General features: G+C 37.8%; 1 protein-coding gene and 1 long non-coding RNA gene across 7 annotated transcripts; one reads left to right on the forward strand and one right to left on the reverse strand.

Annotated features, from left to right (window-relative positions):
* Positions 1–235: 235 nt before the first annotated feature.
* LOC124160769 (glycine-rich cell wall structural protein 1.0-like) lies at positions 236–19,471 on the forward strand. Of its 6 annotated transcripts, none has more exons than XM_046536796.1 (9): positions 240–386; positions 592–732; positions 814–927; positions 6,747–6,967; positions 9,499–9,760; positions 12,189–12,352; positions 15,171–15,263; positions 17,194–17,244; positions 18,264–19,471. In XM_046536796.1, the coding sequence occupies exons 2-9, from the start codon at positions 599–601 to the stop codon at positions 18,278–18,280; spliced, it is 1,056 nt and encodes a 351-aa protein (XP_046392752.1). In that variant the 5' UTR covers positions 240–386; positions 592–598; the 3' UTR covers positions 18,281–19,471. The 6 variants fall into 6 exon arrangements, with proteins under 6 accessions (XP_046392755.1, XP_046392754.1, XP_046392752.1 ...); XM_046536795.1 differs by having other exon boundaries at positions 240–383; positions 589–732; positions 17,695–19,471; XM_046536797.1 differs by having other exon boundaries at positions 242–386; positions 9,499–9,745; positions 17,695–19,471.
* On the reverse strand, positions 13,206–14,209 carry LOC124160770. Its single transcript, XR_006865235.1, has 2 exons — positions 13,728–14,209; positions 13,206–13,295 (listed from the first exon to the last, which is right to left on the reverse strand). It is a non-coding gene; the product is annotated as an uncharacterized LOC124160770 (long non-coding RNA).
* Positions 19,472–20,080: the final 609 nt, after the last annotated feature.

A 20,080-nucleotide genomic window follows, 5' to 3' on the forward strand; every position in this document is an offset into this window, starting at 1 on the left:
GAGAAGTGATTAAATAAGCACCTGCTTCGCCCTCTCCCAACAGATCAGGATGGATTATGTCGCTCCAAGAAATTATTATGTAACTTTAAGTCTGCAATATGATCGAGGTAAAAGGACATCAATAGATTAAGAAAAGCCAATGCTGCCAAATCCTACAAAGGAAATTATTTTCAATGCGATATTCTCATATTATCAAGGTTATTTGCATTTTGGTGATAAAATTTCTCATAGTGACAGCCATTGGTAGAAGCGATAGGAGGGACGATCGCGAGGAACGCTCCCAAAGTAACCCTACTCGCCACAACAGATGCCATTTTGATTTCGTGCAAGTGAATCTGAGGTGACACTACCGGCCAAATCGGTTTGTGAATTCCATACAATACAATATGAGTATTTTTGTTGTTCAGAATGTTCTTTATATCCCATATTTCGTTCTTGTAGTTCCATTACGCAGTTATATTCGTCGTGAGTTTGAAATACGATGTAAATTTAAGTACCTCCTCGTGGTTTCAAGGACTCCTCACGATCGGCATACAGTTTAGTTATATATCTCTCTTTAATGAATGAATTTTTTTATTTTAATTGGTGTAGATAAATCATGGCAGAAGATTCTGGTGAACGTGGCCCTGGAGAGCGTGGTGGATTTATGCGTGGTGGTGGTAGAGGAAGGCCGGGCCGAGGTATGCCCAGAGGAAGGGGAATGTTTGGTGATGGCCAGTCTTTCCGCGGGAGGTATGTGCTTGCATAATAATTACGTTAGTGTTAAATTTTAATACTGCATTTGGATTTTTACCATTTATTTTCGGCTTGCAGAGGTGGCCGAGGGATGATGCGAGGTGGTCCTCCAACTAGGGGCGGTATGTTGATGAGAGGGAGCCGTGGCGGCATTCCTAGAGGCGCCATGAGAGGTGGCGGTGCACCTGCCAGGTAAATTATTCCCAATCTCGATTTCCGTATTTTAAATTTGGCTATTAATTCGCCAGCTATTATGATGCGTCGTGATATGAGCGCGACCTTGTTAGACTTGCGTTAAATATCGATGGCCTTTTCTCAACCCCAGTAGTTTTACGGTTTATCTTCTATCCGGATTTACGATGTCCAAGTCGTGGTTAAATTTTTGTATCCCGGAATATTGCTGTTCAGTGTATGTGGTGTGAAGGTGGCGTAGAATCCCGCCATTTTCTTCGGTCGTGTTAGTGGTCATTCACGAAGGTATTAAAGTGGTTTAACTTTCAGTAGGGACATCTTTATGGAATCTACTTCTTGTTGAACTCTCGAGGTTTTTCTCCGTATTGCCCGAATTTTTGATGCCGCATGAACGTATCACGTTCGGAATTGGTAAATACGCTTCTAAGTATAGTCTCTCTTGAATTACTAGTTTGCACGTAGTTGAAATGGCCTTCACTTGGTTAATTTAATCTGTTATTCCTTAAACTTTTTGTAAATGAGTCAGTTGAAATATTTACTTCAGAATTATATATTATGGAAAGGTCTCAGGTTCTAAAAGAAATGGCCCCAGGAGAATTTGAAAGCTTAATGCGTATTCCTGCTATTATCTAAAATATTTGTGCCTATCTGAACGCTGTGCTGTTAAACTGTGCTTCATTCGTCAGTTATGATACCTGTAGAGTGTAACTTATTGTTAGCATGTAGACGATCGTGATGGATTTTTTCTTGAATAATTTCAGCACTTAGGAGTATTAGATCCATCTAATCCAGAAACATTTGTTATATATTATTCACACATGCTTGATCTTGGATGTCATAAAACCAAGTTTTATTTACTGAGAATTTTTTATTCACTGACTGGTCCCTTTCCCCACCATTAGCATTCCTCTTCATCCAAGTTCACACAATGGAAGTGCTTTGCTTCACAATTTCAAATTGCCTTATTGCGTCAGGTCTATGTCCCTTCTCTATTTGTAGAATCCCTGGCCCAGAGTCACTTAGATGATATTTGTCCATCAAATATTTTGCTAAGAGAGATGTCAGGTCCTTATTTCTGATGCATGAATGGTGTTATTATTCCTCTCTCGAAACTTATCTGGTGGAGAATGCTGCTTTGCATTGACAATTCAATTTATACATGTAACTTTTATCACTTACTGGAGTTCCTTCCTTGGTTAAGTCCTCACCTACCAAACCGAAGGTCGTGGATTCGAGTCCCGCCTGGGTTGGTTGCTCCTACCCCCTATGAAAAAATTGTATAAACCTGTTTCAAAATTTTATACAATTTATACAATTACCATGGTAATTGTATAAATTGTATAAAATTTTGAAACAGGTTTATACAATTTTTTCATTGGGGACCCTGGGAATGGTTGAGTGTGATAGTTGTTTCATGTTATTTCCTCCGATGTGATAGGCCTTAAATGAGCTGTTTTTGGGGCAAAGTAAAGAAATAAAAATAAGTCCTGTTAATTTTCAATCGTCGTTTTTAAATAACTAATTATAACAGTCTTTATCCAATGTTATTGCTATTGCTAGCTTTAAATAATAAATCAACATTGTATCATAAAATATCAAGGAAAGATATTTACATCTAACCGCAAAATAATAAATTGGTGGCAGGCAGGAGAAAAAAATATGCATTTGGCATACCGATGTCTTTGTACAATAAATTTGATAAGCCAGAAGTGGATATGAAATTATCTCTTGATTGATCTATATAAATGGTACATAACTCGCTCAGAAATATTATGTCCATCAAGGTCAAAGCAATTGTCTTACAACTGTGTGTGAATTTTGATTCCTTTCCCTTGGAGTCTTGGATTACCAAGTCTTAGTTGTTGCTGTTTTCGGGTTCTAGTGGTTGGGCAGAAATTAGAATGGCTCTCTTTAGTTGAGATCGTAAATGTGAGGACCTCTACACTATCTACCTTATTTCTTGGGACATAATAAACCCCCAAGTTCTAGCGCTCATGATTTTTGAGGTTTGCTTTTAGAAAAGAAATGTCTTCAGTTCAAAGCAAGACTCAAAGCATAAGATGTTCAGCATGGCTGGTGCTCATGGTGTTAAAATGCATTTTACTATTATCAGATCAATTATTATTGAGTTTATTTTTATTGTTAAATGCATTTTATTTCATAAGTATTCTGAGAGTTTCTTAAAGAGTCTGTGCTAATTCTGCTGAAACACATGCTAAATCTATTGCTGTATTAACTCAATAACATATAGCCTGATAGTGATTTCATCAATATGATTTTTTAACCTTAATTCAATAGGTTTGCTTGAACATTGTTTAGAAAATGGACAGCCGAAACTTCCCAATACTGCAAAGTGTGCATCATCATCTTCTCACAGTGTTTTTAATGATAAAAGCTTCTAGTAAATAGTAGATTTTATAATGTTGGTTAAAATATAATAGTTTTGATGTTAAACAAATTAGGATCCATGAAAAATATGACATTGTCAATTGAATGGAGAACCATGGAGTCAAACCTTTGGCTGTGGGAGTACATGATTTTTTTATAACCAGCCTGTGTGAGAGGTAACCAAGAAAAATATTTTTCCCTTTAGCCTGGCCGATTGTTTTGCAAGGAGTAAACCCTTTTAATCCAGGGAAACCCTTCTTTCTTACCTATGGATGCGCCTACATTTGGGCATTTGTCGTCGACATATTAACACATTCAATGCGGGCCTGATTTTCATTAAAGTTGTCAAAATCTGCCGTTTAAATAAGAAAGAAAGATAGAGGAAGTTTTCTGTGCCACAACTTCCGTTAAAATACTGATTTTTACAAATGACGCACATGGTTTGAAAGAGGGAAGCTTGCTGAAGGCCATACACACGATCCAAAGACTCTGAAGTCGATATTAGTGACGTGCGGAGGTGGAGAGAGGGCACTTGGCCACACTGATTGTGTTAACAGAGTGGACAGGAAAGGAATTATGCGAAATGGGTAGTACCTTGGGAAATGCTGGGAGGCACCCCCTGCCTTGAGGGATAGCCGGAAAGAGTTATGCTGCCTTAGTGATCAGTTACAGTGAGGGAAAGTGCACTTGAGCTCTACCTGAGTAGCAATAAATATTTTGGGAAACTGCCATAGGTAGTTGAGCAATGATCATTATTTGAAAAAAAATTCCTGCGGTGAGTGTAAAAAATGTTCCTGCTGTCTAAGGGTTAAGCAAAAGACGACCCATTAAGCCGTCATGCCTCATGTAGGGTGTAGAGCCTTCTATGCATGCTAAATCTCTGTTATGAAGAAAGCTGGTTTTGAGTTTCAAAATAATAGGGAAAGGCACTGAGAACCTTTGACTGCATGGTATGTTGTCTGTGGCAGTGTCGTGCTTGGAAATACGATGGGCATGGGTACTTATTAAGTTTAATTTTTAAAATATGGCTCAAATACTCAGTGATGATTTGAACACTTCTGTCAGAGTTAATTATACTATTCACTATGTGTCAGGGTTGTTCCTAGAAGTTTCTTCTGTACTTAAGAAATTCTAAAGGATTACTGAAACAATGTAATTATCATGTTCACAATGTCAGAAATTAGTATTCTGTCAATCATTCCTTCCATATCAATGGATTGCAAATTGAACATCATGGAAATATCCTTGGGTTTCCAATTACTTAAAAGATAAAAAAATAACTCGAGTAACCTTTTGAAATGATCCAATAGCAAGTATGCATTTGACATGCTGTAATATATTCTCCAGTAGTTGTATTAAGGTTGTGTAATTAGTCACTGTCTAACAGAGTACAGTAAATTTACTTGACTTCTGTAGTGATTATTAATGAATAAAACTTATCTATTTGAATATCACCGATGTATTTGTATTATTAGTTGGTGAGCAAATTTATTATTAGGTGTTGAAGTTAGAGGTACCACTGTTAAGTTGTGTTAATGTAACCATGGTTTTGTTCACAACAATTGAAAAAATTCCCATGGACCAAGAATATAATCACTGACCTTAGTTTTTCTGGGCCACTACTTCTTGGACCTCTACATTCTGTCACGGTCCAGGCCAAATGGTCAAGCCAAAAGTCCGTGGTTTGATTGTGGTCCATTGATATCTTTTTCCCTGTGGCAATTATGGTGAATTTCACGTACGTTGACGTGGTGGTCTCAAAATATATCACACTTGCTGCCTTGTGCTGTTTTAGTGGAGATTCGGTGATCGCTTCTTGTAGTGGTCCTAGTTCTCCTTGCACCCCTTGATAGACTGCTAGGGCCTAAAATCTAGCACGATGGACCTCAGAAAATTGGTGTAGGAATCAAGGAGCTTGGATGATGTAGTTATCAACTCAGTGGCTTGGAAAGCCAAAGTTCTGTGAATTGAAATCCGATCCAAGAGAATTTTTTCCAGAATAATGTAACTATCCCACGGCACTCAGCTTCTCCCTATCGTATTTCAATCTCCTGGGGAAGATTCAAACTTTGTGTCTGTCGTTATTAGCCGTAAACAACACGTTGTAAACACTTTGTCTCATTTTCGTCAAACGATAGATGTGGGAAAATTATACGACGGGACCGCGATCGTCAAACGATAAATGCGGGAAAACGATACTTAGGGGAACAATAGATGCGGGAAAAAATCACATTGTCTTTATGGAACTTAATTTGGGACCAGGAGCGGCGAACGGTGAATGCGGGAAAACGATGAATGCGGGAACGATAAATCGGGGTTCCACTGTACATATATTTATTGAATTGACTACGTATTACTAGAGGTTAATTCAATTCAATTGTGCTCATGGAAGTTTTTAAGAGACATTAATTTTAATTCATTTCCAAATTCTGACACAATAACCATCAGCGTCCCTCTTTATCTTTTTCATAGACATCAAGCTAAGTATTCACAATAGAAAATTAACAAGGGTATTGGAAAAGTGAGAATATCTTAGAGAATACATTGTTGTACTGCCTAGTCCAGGAATTAGGTACCACACTCGAGAGTAGTTTTCAACTAGACTCGAGATGAAAAGGCACTGCTCATACATCCCTATTAACATGTATTTCGGTTAAGAGGAATAGAAGGCATTTTCCTCTATCCCTTGAATCACATAGTTTGCTGATGGGCAGCCTGTCTGACTGAAAAAGACCATAGCAGGAAGGCAGTGTTTAAAATGTCAATGAGACGTGAAGACATCCCCTTTGCAACGTGACTCCTAACCCTAGCGTGTTTCCTTTTTACCGTCTGCTTTTTGTTATCATGCTGGTTGCAATTCATTGCCTTGGCTTCTATTTTTAAGCAATGGCTCAAGAGAAAGTCACGGACCTAACAAGGTAGTAGGGCCAGTAGGAAAAACTCTTCAGGGAAAGAATTTGAATAATTTTGTGCAAGCCGAATAGCAGTTAAAATTTACACCTGGTGCAAAAATTAAAAATTTCTGATTTGAAAGCTTTGGTTATTTTGTTTATTTATGCAATGCCTGTCTGTGATGTAAAATACAAAGGTTTTGCCAATTAAAAATTATAAATCTATTGCCAAAATTGAACTATCAAGTACCTTAGTCTACAAAGTGGTAGTGTAAGATTCGATTTAAAAAATTTGATCGTTACACGCTTGTAAACAGCAATATAGACTCTAGTATATCAGCAAATATTTGTACTTTTTTTCCACACCACTATCGATGTGAATTTTTCTTAACACTAATTCTGACTGGTAATTTGAGATTTGTTTTAGTGGGGGTATATCACACTTAATTTTGCTGAATTTTTTTACTGTGAATGTCCACTTTAAGAATGCCCAAATTGTTTTGAATTTGTGTAACTCATGCCTAGCATGATTCTTTACAGTTTTGGTGAGGGGAGACCACCCATTGAAGGAAGTCCTATTCCAGTGACATCTTACCGAGGAGGTGCACCTCGTGGTATGTCATCTAGAGGTGGCTCATCTCTTGGTTCAAGCAGAGGAGCTGGAGGATTTAGCCGAGGAGGCCCTGGATCTCGTGGTACTTTCACTCCTCGTGCTGGATATAGCTCAGATTCCGGCAGTTCTAGAGGGTTTTCTCCAAGAGGTGGTTACTTTCATAAGGCATTCATAGTAATAATAGGCATGACTTTAAATTAGAGTTCTCGTTACTTGTGGAAATTCTGTTGTTTTGCTGTTGTGGTTGCAGATCTCATGCTGTTGTTTTGAGCACGTTCAAAAGCATGCTTTTAAAATATCGTGTTTGAAATTTGAACATTGCTTATGTTATTGAAACCTTGTAAGTCTGATGGAAGGGGATCCTGTGCAAATTATATGTATCAATTCAGCCAAGGCATTAAATTTTTGGTCTTATCAGTGATGCAGAATGAAGTCTTCAGCAAAAAAGTGGTTTTGAATCAAATTTCTGCGTATGTTATGGGTCAAGTGACTTTTTTCTATTTTCCATTATACAGTAGACTCTCGTTATTACAACCTTATTTCGAAGTTCTCGTTAAAATGAAGCAAATTGTCGGTCCCAATGAAATGGCCTATCCAATCTATGGTTAAAGAAATTGTTATTACGATATTTTTGGTGTTACGAAATTATGAACATCAGTCCCGGTCCCACTGACTACTAAAAGAACTTTATTACGAAGATCCACGAATAAGCAACGGCGTTTAGGTGGATATATAATACACTGCATTATAACCATTGCACTGCGTTTAAGTTCTCCTCGTGCACTGTACGCAACAGCATCAATTATGGTTCTTTGTTCAGTTGGAGATACTTCATTATGCTCGCAACATCATATGATAAGCTTCATTCCTGCGGAATCATGGTGACCCACTCATTACTGCTTGTAAATTGGACGTAAAGTCCTCTTCTTACGAATACAGGGGAACTTGGATAGTATTTTTTTTCCTCTTTAGCACATTTTCCTACTTAATACGACGATTTCTCTTGGTCCCAGTACCATCCGAACAAAATACAGGTAAAACTATTTGGTTAGTACGTTTTAAATAATGGTGCTTTCCTTAGTAGTACACTCAATTACTTGCCATGATGCAACCTGTAAGTTGTTTCCTTGTATCTTTTGAAGGTGTTTAAACTTTCGAATTTATAAGTTATTATTGTTATCAGCCATTGACCTTCTTATTTTTATCCTGTGTTTTATGTTACATCATACAATTGCAATGCAGTGTTGCATTCTGCAGGATAGCCACACTTCTCGATGCCTTGCATAGCTTTATAAACTAAAGATTCCCAAAAGAAACGTTCATACGATTTTCATTATTACAAACCTCCAGTTTTTCGGTCTGGTGAACCTCGTAATAACAAGTGTCTACTCTTTAGCAAAATAATGTCATCTTTTATGTTGTTATTTAAATTCGAATGTGGACAGACATTGTTATTTTGTAAGTACTAGGGCATGAAATGATAACTTATTTCTCTGGTGTCTTCATTGGATTTCCATGTGTAAGCTCTGTATCTAATTTATTTATTCATGATAGTTTTACCTCAAATGCAATGGGAAAATCACTGTTTACTGTAATTTAGTATTGATTACTTAACCACCTTAATTTTTTAATTACTTCATTTGAGTGAACTAAATGTTACAATATGAGTTAATAAGTTAGGGTTAGTTTCCAAATAATAGGTTAGTTCTCTGAGATTTGAAATCACACACCAATATAATAATTAGGTTGATATAGGGGTAAGACAAAAAGAACATCCAGCTTTTTTAGCCTTTCTCTCACGAAAATTAAGTGAAAATGACATGAAACTTTCACCTGCTATTCGTGAGATGTTGATGTCATTAGGGAAAAGTTTCATTTATTTGTTTTGATGGAACATTTCATTGAGGAAGGCCTCAGTGTAAACTGCAACAAACCACATGTCACAGGTGGGGAGCTCATGTAGTAATGTTTGATCCATGGCCAACTGTTCTAATAGCTTGTCATCTGGATAGTTAGGAAATGGATCCAGCCTGTAGGTAGTTGTAGATCAATGATTTAGCGTACACAAACCTTCCTTTTCAAAGAAAATGTGCCAAAATTACATCTTGGCAATCACATTTTGGGATGTTATCAAGTTTTCTAAGTGGGTTAGAGGATTTATTAGTGCCTAATTCTAATAAATTCATCTGGACTGCTTGTTGAATCCTCAGTAAATTTGCACTGCATTTACTAAACAGACCTAAAGAACGAACTGGAAAGAATGGGTACCTCTTTTCCATTTTTAGCTGTTAGGTCAGAAATGCCATCCCTGCAGGGGGTATGTGATTGTAAGGATTTCTAAAATTTTTTGTCATAGAAAGCTTCCAGCATCAAAGGAACCAAAAACAAGACGAGAACAGTGAAAGTAATGGATATCAGGTTGCACATTCAAGACATTCATGTTCGAAGTACTCGAGGCGTACATTCAATTTCTGTTAGTTGGTATTATATAGGAGGTGGCTGAAAACTAGGGTCGCTTGTTCTAAAGGGAATGAAATGGAAGGAAGGGTGGAGAGAAACTTTTCTGCATTTGATACTTTGTTTTACATTATACTGGTTTATCCCGTGTTTTTTTGGTACAAAATAAGTGACATGAAACGATGCCCTACATACGTCTAGAACTGTAGCTCTTTCTTGTAGGCAATGGTTTCCGTGGATCAAGCAGAGGTTTTGAGCGTGGGGCTCGTGGGGGACGAGGTGCTGTTGGTGGAGAGCGAGGTGGCTTTGCTGAACGCTTCCCCAGGGGTGCAGGAAGAGGAGTTGGAGTTGGAGACAGGGGGTCAAGGCCACCACCACTTCTTGGAGCCAAGCGGGGATTCCGTGGTGCACCCCCTGGTGGTCCCGCTCCCAAGAGAGGACGCTTCGAGCCTCAGGCCCGCCATAACGGGTACTCACCTCCAAGGCATGTGTTAAACAAATGAAACACATTGCCTTGCTGTCTCTTTTTACAGTATACTGCTGGTTGGCCTCTCATCTTCAAGATAGTGGGAAAACCTATTTAAAATTCCACCTGCTTGAACATTCCTTGTATTATCTATTTCTGGTAAATCTTTGAAACTCATTTAGTGTCTAGGACTTACTCTGAAGTTTCATACAGAGGCTATCTTTTTACCTAGACCTTTTAGTCTTAGGTGTTTCTGAGAATCCTTTTTTCATTATTCTTCCTCAATGGCTTAACTGTCACTTACCCATTTGTCATCTGCAACCTTTCCTCAGCAACAAGTCTGAGCAAAAATTAGAATTAATACTGCGATGATGTTAAATAAGGATTATTGTGGTAATGTTGGAATTAGAAATAGGGTGGCTACCTCATCCTAGTTGTAGATTAATGTCATGTAAAGAGCATAAACCATCAATGGTAGCATTTTATTTCATTATGGTCATAATTTATGTGTGATCTAGAAACATGTCTCTTCCCCTGGGATACAATGCTCAAAATCATGTGATGGATTGCCTCGCCTCATATGCCCTACCTTGCGTGTATGTGAGATGAGATTTGGTGTGCCTTAGTGATGTACTACTTTCAAGGGAGTGAGAGAGGGAGCCGTGATAACTCTGCAATGTGAGAATGGCATGAGCTTTCAAAAATCACAACCAATCAGCGACATTGGATCTATTCTTAAGGCTGAAGTGTGACATTAATCTATTTCTGATGGGAAATAAATTTAAATTCAGATTCTTCTAAATGAAAATGATTTCCTTGTTCACATGGCTCGTGAAACTTGTGCCGGTTGCTCCTGTTTCAGTTTTTCAATTGCGAACATTGTAAAAATGCAAACGGCATGTTGTTCGTTTACTCGTATGTGCAAGTAGGTTCTCTTCGGGTTTGAGGGAGTGAACCAATTGTACATTCTAGTTAACTCCCCCTACTTAGGTATGCTAAATTTACTAGCTGTGCGATAAAGGGTCACGTGACTCCTTGGTCACCTATCACTTGCATGCAAATGAAAGCTCAGGTATAGTCCTCCCCCCTGGGCTTCTTAATGGGAGAACCATTGGAAAGGGGTCAGTAGTATAAGAACGTTGGTGATAATAAGTTGGCAATTTGATCATTCTGTAACAATATTTTTAAAATACCTGATTTTTTAACATGACAAAATTGACGATAATAGTGACGAGCGATGAAGTCCTATTTACTGGTCACAGGTGGTGACCACAGTGGTCATTACGATAGTAAGGTCTTGTAAAATTCATTTTACTTGACCTTGCAATGTTCGTGTAATGAACCAATAAAATGCAACTATTGATGCTTTTGCAATATAACCAATGAAACCCAACTGATGATGCTGTTGCAATAAAACCAAACTGATGTACTAAACTCTTAGCCGCTAAATTGAGGTACCCTCTGCTGCTGGATTCAATTCCAACTCTGTAGCATGGGTGCCAGTTCGGGCATGTCAGGTACTCATTGGTGCATTTTTCCCTTTCCAGTGTAGCCACGCTAGCAGTTATAAGGTTAAGCACAAGGGATGTTTTCTTTCAAACTCCGATGGGTCATGAACAGGATACAAAGTGATTGATTAAATATGATTTAATTGCTAAACATTGAGCACACTTGTGTCCTTTCGACATAATTAACGCAGCGATTAAGGAATTGATCGTGCCTGTGGACAACCTTTACCATGCCTTCTGCATAGCATGCTGCCCGAATGACTTCCACTGAGTTTTGCCTTTGTCCTGAAGCTCATCATTTGTTGGAAGACTCTCCCCTATTAGCCACATCTTCATTTCAGGGTAAAGATGGAAGTCATGTGGCACTAGGTTGACATTGCACGTCAGGTGATTGAAAATGTCCCATTGAAATTGATCAAGGAGTTGGGCTACGTCAGTGGTGATATGATGGGCATTGTCATTAATCAGAACACTTCATAAGTCATCATGTCTCTGCTTTTGTTTTGAATGGGAATGGGCGAAACTGTAATATTTCACTGAGCAGCTGGATTAGCATTGTCAGCAGCTGCTTGAAATGGTCAAGACATGTCAGTGCTGCAGTCATTCAGCAAGTTTTCTGGCTGTCCCTAGTGTCACTAGGCAGGAGAACCTATTGAGGCAGTGTAGCTAATGAAATTGCCACTAACCTTCAACCATCAACTTACATGACTTGAGCATGTGGCATGGAGGATGTGCAGTCGCCCTATCTATGCAGTACCTGCCCATCGCTTGTATGGTGATTTTGCTAAGTGATCAGAGGTTGAAAAAAAAACAGCCCTCTTACATGTCAATAAAGCTTGCAAGGCTACTAAAAATTGTGGGTGTATCATATTTTCAATTATATCAGAATCTTCACAAGTGTCATGTGATGTAGCCCTAAGACTGATGTATTTTTTCAGGGGAGGTCAAGGTTCTTATGGAGGAGGGTTCTCTGGAAATGGATACGGAGGATCAGGGGGAGGTTATCAGGGTGGATATGGAGGTGCTGGTGAGGTGAGGCCTGTGGGAGGCTATGCTTCTGCTCCAAGTTATGGCCAAGATGGCTATGCCTCGTACAAGCAAGGTTAGTAACCTTCATTGTTTCCTGTTTTTTGTGTGACTTTGTTGAGAGACTTCACAAATAGTAAAACATCTGTTAGGAAGTAATTTTTGCATGGCTCAAATATTGTGATGGGATATAGGGATAGAAATATAAAAACTATGGGGGTCATCCAGTAAAGATTATATGACCATTTAATGAATGAAACTGTTTAGTAACTGGTTATTCTTGACCTAGGGAGGGCTCTATTGTTAACCTCTTAGTTCAATTAGAATTGTGATTATTTGAGAGCCACATGTACAGTCCGGCCGCCGTGAGTTGTCCGTTGACAGCTACAAGGGGTAGGGGGCAAGGTTGCCAGGTAACAAAGGGAAATGCCCACATCACATGTAAACAAACTGGTTCCGTGAAGAAAGCAGGCAGAAGGGACGACGAGCGTGAACGATCCAAAGGAAAAATCCTTTGTTTTGGCGATTCGCAGAAAGGGCTAGTTTTGGTGGTTCAGGCTTGTTTCAGTGCTTCGTATGCACGTGGCAACGTTGTATGACTAGGCAAGGGTGTGAGGTGCATTTGGGGGACAGCGATTGGTTGCAAACCATGTTGGCGCAGGGTTCTCCACCCCTCCTTTTAAAGTGCCATTGGACAACTCTCGCCGGCTGGATTGTAGCTGCTGGATTTGCTCAAGTTAGTTCAGTGCACTAAGTAAAAGTTTTTCATTCATAATTTTCGTGAATACTACACTGGTGCAAGTATGTATCAATTCACTTTAATATTTACTAATTATCTAATACCAATAATGGATGTATTTCATGTTACCTCAAGAGATATTGAAATTATAGTGCATGATAATTGACCCTTTCTCTTGGATGATTTAGTAATGCCTTGTTTCCACTACGAAGGGTCTACAGCGGTTAGGGGATGATGGGTAACCTGACCAGCGTTCCAACGGGAAGTTTGTCCGAATACCCTGCCGGGAACAGAAGTTTGGGGGAGGTAAATAGTTGAGTAACGAAATAGCGTGTGATGAAAATGTAGGTTCAAGTAGCTAGATTGTTGCATTTGATCAACATTTATTTAATGCTGTGGCGAAATTGGATCCGCCTCCGGAACAAATGGAAGAAGAAATGCGACGGAGGAGGAACCTGAGGGCCTATATTATAAATAGGTTATGAAGAAAACCCCGGCATTACATTAGAAGAAGTTGACGGTTTGTTAGCAGTCAGGGGTTTTGGGATGGAGATGTTCCCAAATGACCTGATGCTTTTCAAAAAACATATCGTATTCAGCGGGATACATTTCAAATGCTGTGCAATAGAATAAGGACTAGCATCGTTAAAATAAGTACGCGCACGCGAGAAGCTATTCTCGTCCCTAAAGGATAGCGATTGCACTGTACTACCTCAAGTTTGGGTCAGATCTTGCAGTGGTGGAGGTATTCTGCGATGTCAACATAGGCCGCTTTTATACCCGAGCAGCTAAGTCTGCCCACACCTGTTTGTGGCCTTTAAATGTACCCCGAAACCTCCGTTGGATATTTTCCTCTTCATAAATCGAGAGCAAGATCTCCGTCTCGTCGTCTAAAAAATTCTTTCTCTCAGGATTGGCCATCCCCGCTCTTATTAAAAAAAATGTGTACTCGCAACGTTTTTCCTGCCTTCAATAATTGCCTGATCTCGTGGTTGTTAGACGAAATACGTTCGTCAATTGCTCACTAGATCAGGAAACTAGCGTTCCCACTACGATTTCTAACCCGCGTTACCTGCTAACCCGCGTCAGCCAACCCGGGTTACAATTCTGACCGGGGTTGGCGCTAACTGCCGTTTCCACAACGATATGTAACCCGGGTCAGCGCTAACCCGCGTAAGAAGGGCGTAGTGGAAACAAGGCATAAGCTAACATTTCAATTTGTACTTTAGGTAATTTCAAATCAATGCGAATGTCTTTAGCATTGTTTTTCCTCTTAGTAGGTATTATGTAGAATTAGAAAGTAATACACTGCTAATAATGGGCCATTATGAGAACTATTTTAATTTGTTTCAAGTACAGTTATTCTAGTCAGTTGCAAGTATTACACTTGGGGCATTTGGATTAAGCCTTAGGAAATCGTTTAGTTATTTGAAGTTTGTATTTGGTGAGTGCTTTTATCTTTTATGATTTGTTGCGTTGAACAATATAGCTGTGAAAGGGGGTGGAAATTAGAAATCTGTAGGCGGTTTATCATAATGTGGACAACTCTTATTTTTAAGTTTATTTTTAACAGTTTGGTAGATTAGAGAGACAATCACATGCCTTGATCCTGTAATATTCACTAGAAGTATCCTAAAAATGTTGCTTCTTTACTATTAGTGCAGTAACTGTGTTTATTTGTAATGTTGATTGTTCATTTTAATTTCACTTATTTGAATGTGTTAGTTTTGCTTGGATGCCTGATTGGAATTGGTGCTTCCCCTAATTAAAAACATTTTAATAATTTGTATCTTTCAATAGGAATATTTTTTTAGAATGCACAGTGATATGTAATTTTGGCTTCATCTACTCTACATGGTACTGTTATAAGCTAATTGAAAGTGCTACTATTCAAGTGCAAATCTCACCTTAAAGCAAAACCACTCTGCTGTCATTGCAGCTTCATGTGAACTACCAGCTCACTTAGATTAACTGGTGTGATTGGATGTAGCAATTCAGTGGGATTAATTCAATTGTCATTCTAGTTGTGTTAAGTTTGCAAGGAAATTGCGTTTGTCGAAACAACATTGATTTGATTTGGATTTGCTCATCCAGTCCACTACCTGTTCGTCGAAAACTTTGGTAATTAACTGTGTTAATGCATTATTTCCCTTAGAAGATTCCTACGAAGGATTTTCAAGTTCTGCTGGCTACAACACTGGAGCCAGTTATGATGACATGGGGGGAGATTTCTCCTCTAATTCTTATGGTGAGTTTTTGCCATTGAGGTATTGTCCTGATAAGCATGGCATCTCAATAAGAGATGTGTGCTGTCATTCTGGGCCCTTGTAATGAAAGTCAACCTGTTTGTAGTGAGCTGGTTATAATATTTGATACTAAATATGTTTCATCTTCCAAGGTGAGGTTGTGTTGTATAATTTTGGCCAAGAAATGACTTATAGAAGGCCTTAATATGGCCTGTATAATTTTTAAGTGGGTGTATCTCACTGGTTTAATGTAGGCATTAGTATCACACTGCATTCACATAATGGTCAGTATTTGCTTGTGAAGTATTATTTAATAAAAAGGGAAGTGTAGTCCTAAAGTCTTTTCATGCATGTGTCCTTATTACTTTATCTTTTGGCATAATTTTGAAGGCATGTAATTTACTATTCATGGTCCATTATTAGTTAAGCTGTCGGATGCTAGTAGCTGATTGGTGATAAGTCCTTAGATCATCATGCGTGATAATGTTTGGAAAAGGACCAAGTACTTTGTTAGTTATCCTCCTTAATATGTGCACTGTATTTTGTCTTTACCATTATTCTAAGTGTGGGTGAAATTCCTCGTCTGTCTTTGTAATTTTGTGAAAATTACTTTTTATTTTTTATAGTAGTTATTTAAATTATAATGTAAGAATACTTACCCAATTTGTTTTTGATTGGCTTAGATTAAAATCTATTTTCTTGCTTGGATTACAGCCCCTTTTCCCTTATTGAATTCTTGAAAATTTGGGGGGGTGTTGCATGTAGAAAATCTAATTTTCTGGTGAATGGGGTACTATTACATGCCTCTTTTGGTAGTTTTAAAGAAATTATTCTTCAGTATTAGGTGGTTACTCTTAAGATGCATTCTGCTATTCTGGAAAAAAAACTTTGCGTGACATTCCCTCATCTAACCATATCGTAGGTAGGAAAAATGGATTCATTGATGAAATTTGACCCGTTGCCTTTTCAACAAGTTCACTTTACTTAAAAGCACTTGGTAGTGCAACATGGACACTTAGCTTTTTTGTTAATTTTCTTCCGTTAGTGCACACGAGCAATTTATTGTTTCATCAAGTGTGAATCTTTATTCAAACTAATGGCATCTTTTCCTCTTTGCATCCATTATTATTAGAGTAAAATATGGAACCTTTGTTTGTTTCAGTTGTACAGTTACTGCATTTGAATGTTTGCACTAAATTTTTTTTTGTTTCGTTTATGCATTTATTTGTTTTGATGCTTGAAAGATCAAAAATTAATTCGTCTTAAATTGCCTGAGACCATTTGTGGAATGGATGGAAGTAAATAAAGTAAACTAATTTGGACATGATTATGATTTCATTCCCTTGCACAATGAAACCTCTGTAAAATTTTCTAACTTACAAACATTTCTTGATGGTCTGCTGAAAGTTCTGTAAGTTAGTTTTTTTATGTATTAATTTTAATGTGTCAGATGGAGTATTTGCTGGCTCACAGGAACTCAACAATCAAGATAGTGGAAATAGGTGATTTATTTTGTTCAGATAAATGCCCAATATTAAACGAAAGTTATATGAGCATGGTCGGAAGATCTGCAGCTTAACAATATTCAGCAATGAAACATTTCTATCGAGCTTGAGAGTAAATAGTTTCGCCTAGATCCTTTTACCTAAGGAAATTCCGTACTTAGTCCAAACAAAAGGCAGAAAACATTAGCTGTGGTATGAATATACTATTATTTTAGTGAAAAATTACATACTTGAATGTATCAGTATAATGTCTTTTTTTTTTTTTTTCAAATAACTGATTTTATACCACACATTTTGTGCACAAATGTTAGGCACCATAATCATTTGAACAGTGTATAATAGCACCGTATGAATTATAGGTTTAATTTGTTATTGATCCTCTGAGTTTATTTTGTGAGACTGATTTCCTTTGAATCAATTTTTACAGATGGCTATGCTGCTGGTGGGGGTGGCGGTGGTTACGGCAAGTCTGACTATGGTGAGTAGGATTATTGGTATCGTAGTTATATTTTCACATATCATCACAAGACATGTTCCATCATTCAGTCATGGCATTTAAGTTACTTGCAGCCTTAATAAGAGGTTTTCGATATTAATTGATTGCTTCTGGTGTTAACCCAAAGATGCAATGGCATATAGAAGTTCCCAAGAAAAGTTTTATGGCAAAATGAAGGCGTGGCTATCCTCTACATGCTATTATTTTTGCTTGCCCGCCCGCTAGTAATGAGCATGCCCTATTGACTTTCTCTAAAAAAAATCTTTATACAAAACTTTCCAATGGAGGTGAAAAGTATATAACCGTATAAAAATTATATAGGCATGTAGATACTCTTTTCACTGTTTAATACAATTATGAATTTTCTTGAAACTGGAAGAAGTTGTGAATTTATACCAAATTATGCACTGAAAAAGCTTGCCTACATTGCAGGAACTGGATACTGGGCTCAACAGTGAGAAAGCACACACACTCACTCATGAAATGACCCACCCGTCTGCGTCCCACATTTCATTTGAGTAAGATTTGGCGGGTGGGGTGGGGTACTGAGACCTCTGATCTATAGGTCAGGGTATTGAAGTTTGCCACTCAAATCATTCATTTGAAGTCTTTTTTTTTGTTGGTGTCACTCTTTATATACTAACCCAAAATGGGAGTGAATGAAAATTTCCACACAAATGAAATCTTGTGGAAAGTGAGTTGATGAAATTTATGAACGATTAAAACTGTGTTGGACTGAAACACAGTGGTCAGTGTTGACCTTTAGGCAGTGTGTTTTTAACTAGAATCTAGTTGAATGTCATTAGGGATTTTGTAGCCTAAGGGTATGTGGGAGGGAGAATTTATTATTTATTTTTCTTCATATTTCCTACAAGTTCACGTATGGGAGACAAAAGAGTGCAATGACTGTACTGTCTGGCTGTATTTTGAAATTTCTAAGTAATGTGATGTCTCTTTTTGCAAAAGAAGTGTGTTAACGAAAAATTCTGCATATTTACTAGGAAATTCAAACATCTAACTACATGAGGGTGTTGGAACAACCATTTGAGACTAACTGCTGTCAAAAGTGGTGGCACTCTATGAAGGCTCATGAAAAATTATGGCTGCTTACTTATTTAGTGTGTAGTTCTTGGAACTGGCATGGTTGCCGTGAATCTGACAAGATATGAAACTAGGTTATTATCTTCCAGACCATGAATATGCTTCCAAGATAACTGTAGGGTAACCATGTGTTGCTCTTCCTCCCATTGGTGTCAAAGGATTACTCCTTATAGTTTCTTATGCTCGGTGGGCCACCACTCCCTTCAGAATTGCAGTAATTGTCAATATGTAGTCGAGTATAACACTGAGGAAAAGTGTTGGGAGTGATATGACATCATGGAAGGGACTCAATTGTGACAACAGGAGAGTAAATGCAGATCTTGAGCAAAGTGTCTGAGGCCTCCAGTAAAGCCTCGTCCCGCATCTGGGCATAGTGACAACTATTGCTGCAATTGAAAATGAGCATGAAACCCCACTTTCCACCAGAATCATGTGTTGTATTGACTCATTCTCCACTCGAATTATTCAAAGCACCTTGCCCCACTGCTTTATTTCCTGGAAAAATTTGTTTGGATAAATTATTGCTTGACAATTCGTGATTTGTGAGAGAAGTTGGTGATTTAAATGCGTCTCCATAGACCAAGAAATAGTGATGTGAAGTCAGGTGAATCTCCTCAAACCTTATAGGAACATGTGTTTGATGTTATTTTCAATTTAATGATAGGCCATAGGGTCATTCCAAGGCTCTCTCTATTGCCCAAGTGTGGGCATTTATAATTGTGAGTTCTTTTTATTTTTGGATAACAAGAAATCTGAATAATTGTGCCAGTTGGAAGTGAATTTGAGAAGTGATATTACAGAGATTAAGTGATACAAATGCAAATGTGGTTTGCTTTGGCAGATGTCTATTATCATTAAATGTTTAGTTGTGTGACTACCTGGATCATGGTAATCCAAGCCATATACCACTGATAATTTAAAGCCAGGTATTGAGAAGTGTAGATTGGAATCTGTTGCACAGTATTGTTCATGAACATTTTAATTTTTTAACTTTTGAATGTGATTGTCGTGAGTTTGTAGCTCTTTTCTCTGGAGATTTTTAGTTAATTCCTGTACAATGATATAGGTTATTCTAATAGTATTGTATATAAAACAAAATTAAACATGATAAGTACTGTTTTATTTCACATTGTTTGAAAAAATATAACAATTTGACCTTCCCTCTGAACACCCATTAAATAGCATCTTTAAACATTGTTAGCTTATTCAGTAAATGCTCCTGCTATTTATATCTATGCCATTTTGCAAGTACACCTTTTTATGTACACCATGCATTTTTATGTATTCTGGGTGAAAAAAATTCCATGTAAAATGAGAATTATATAAAAAAATCTTGGAATGAGAAGTTATGACATGAAATGCAGCCTTTTTAATTAAATCTACAATGTTTGCTGAAGAGTGCTGACCTAATTCCTCAAATTGAGAAGAGGAGATCAGAGAGTAGTGAGAGGGGTATTTAAGGGTGCTAAATCATTAGGTAAGTGTATATGATGCCATTATATGCCAAAAAAATGCCTCTTTGTCGGACAGTAATTAGAATAGTTAGATGAAATAATTATAAATTATTTATGAATAATCGGCATTGTATTTTCTTGAGGCTTCTCATTGAAAATGCCAGACAGGAGAAATTATTGTCTTTACAGTAATAGTGAGCATTTAGGGTGATGTGCCTGATATTTATAATGTGTGTGCTAATCAACTGGAAGCCATTTTACAG

Source organism: Ischnura elegans, chromosome 6 (genome assembly GCF_921293095.1).
Source record: "Ischnura elegans chromosome 6, ioIscEleg1.1, whole genome shotgun sequence".
In the NCBI taxonomy this organism is placed as follows: domain Eukaryota; kingdom Metazoa; phylum Arthropoda; class Insecta; order Odonata; family Coenagrionidae; genus Ischnura; species Ischnura elegans.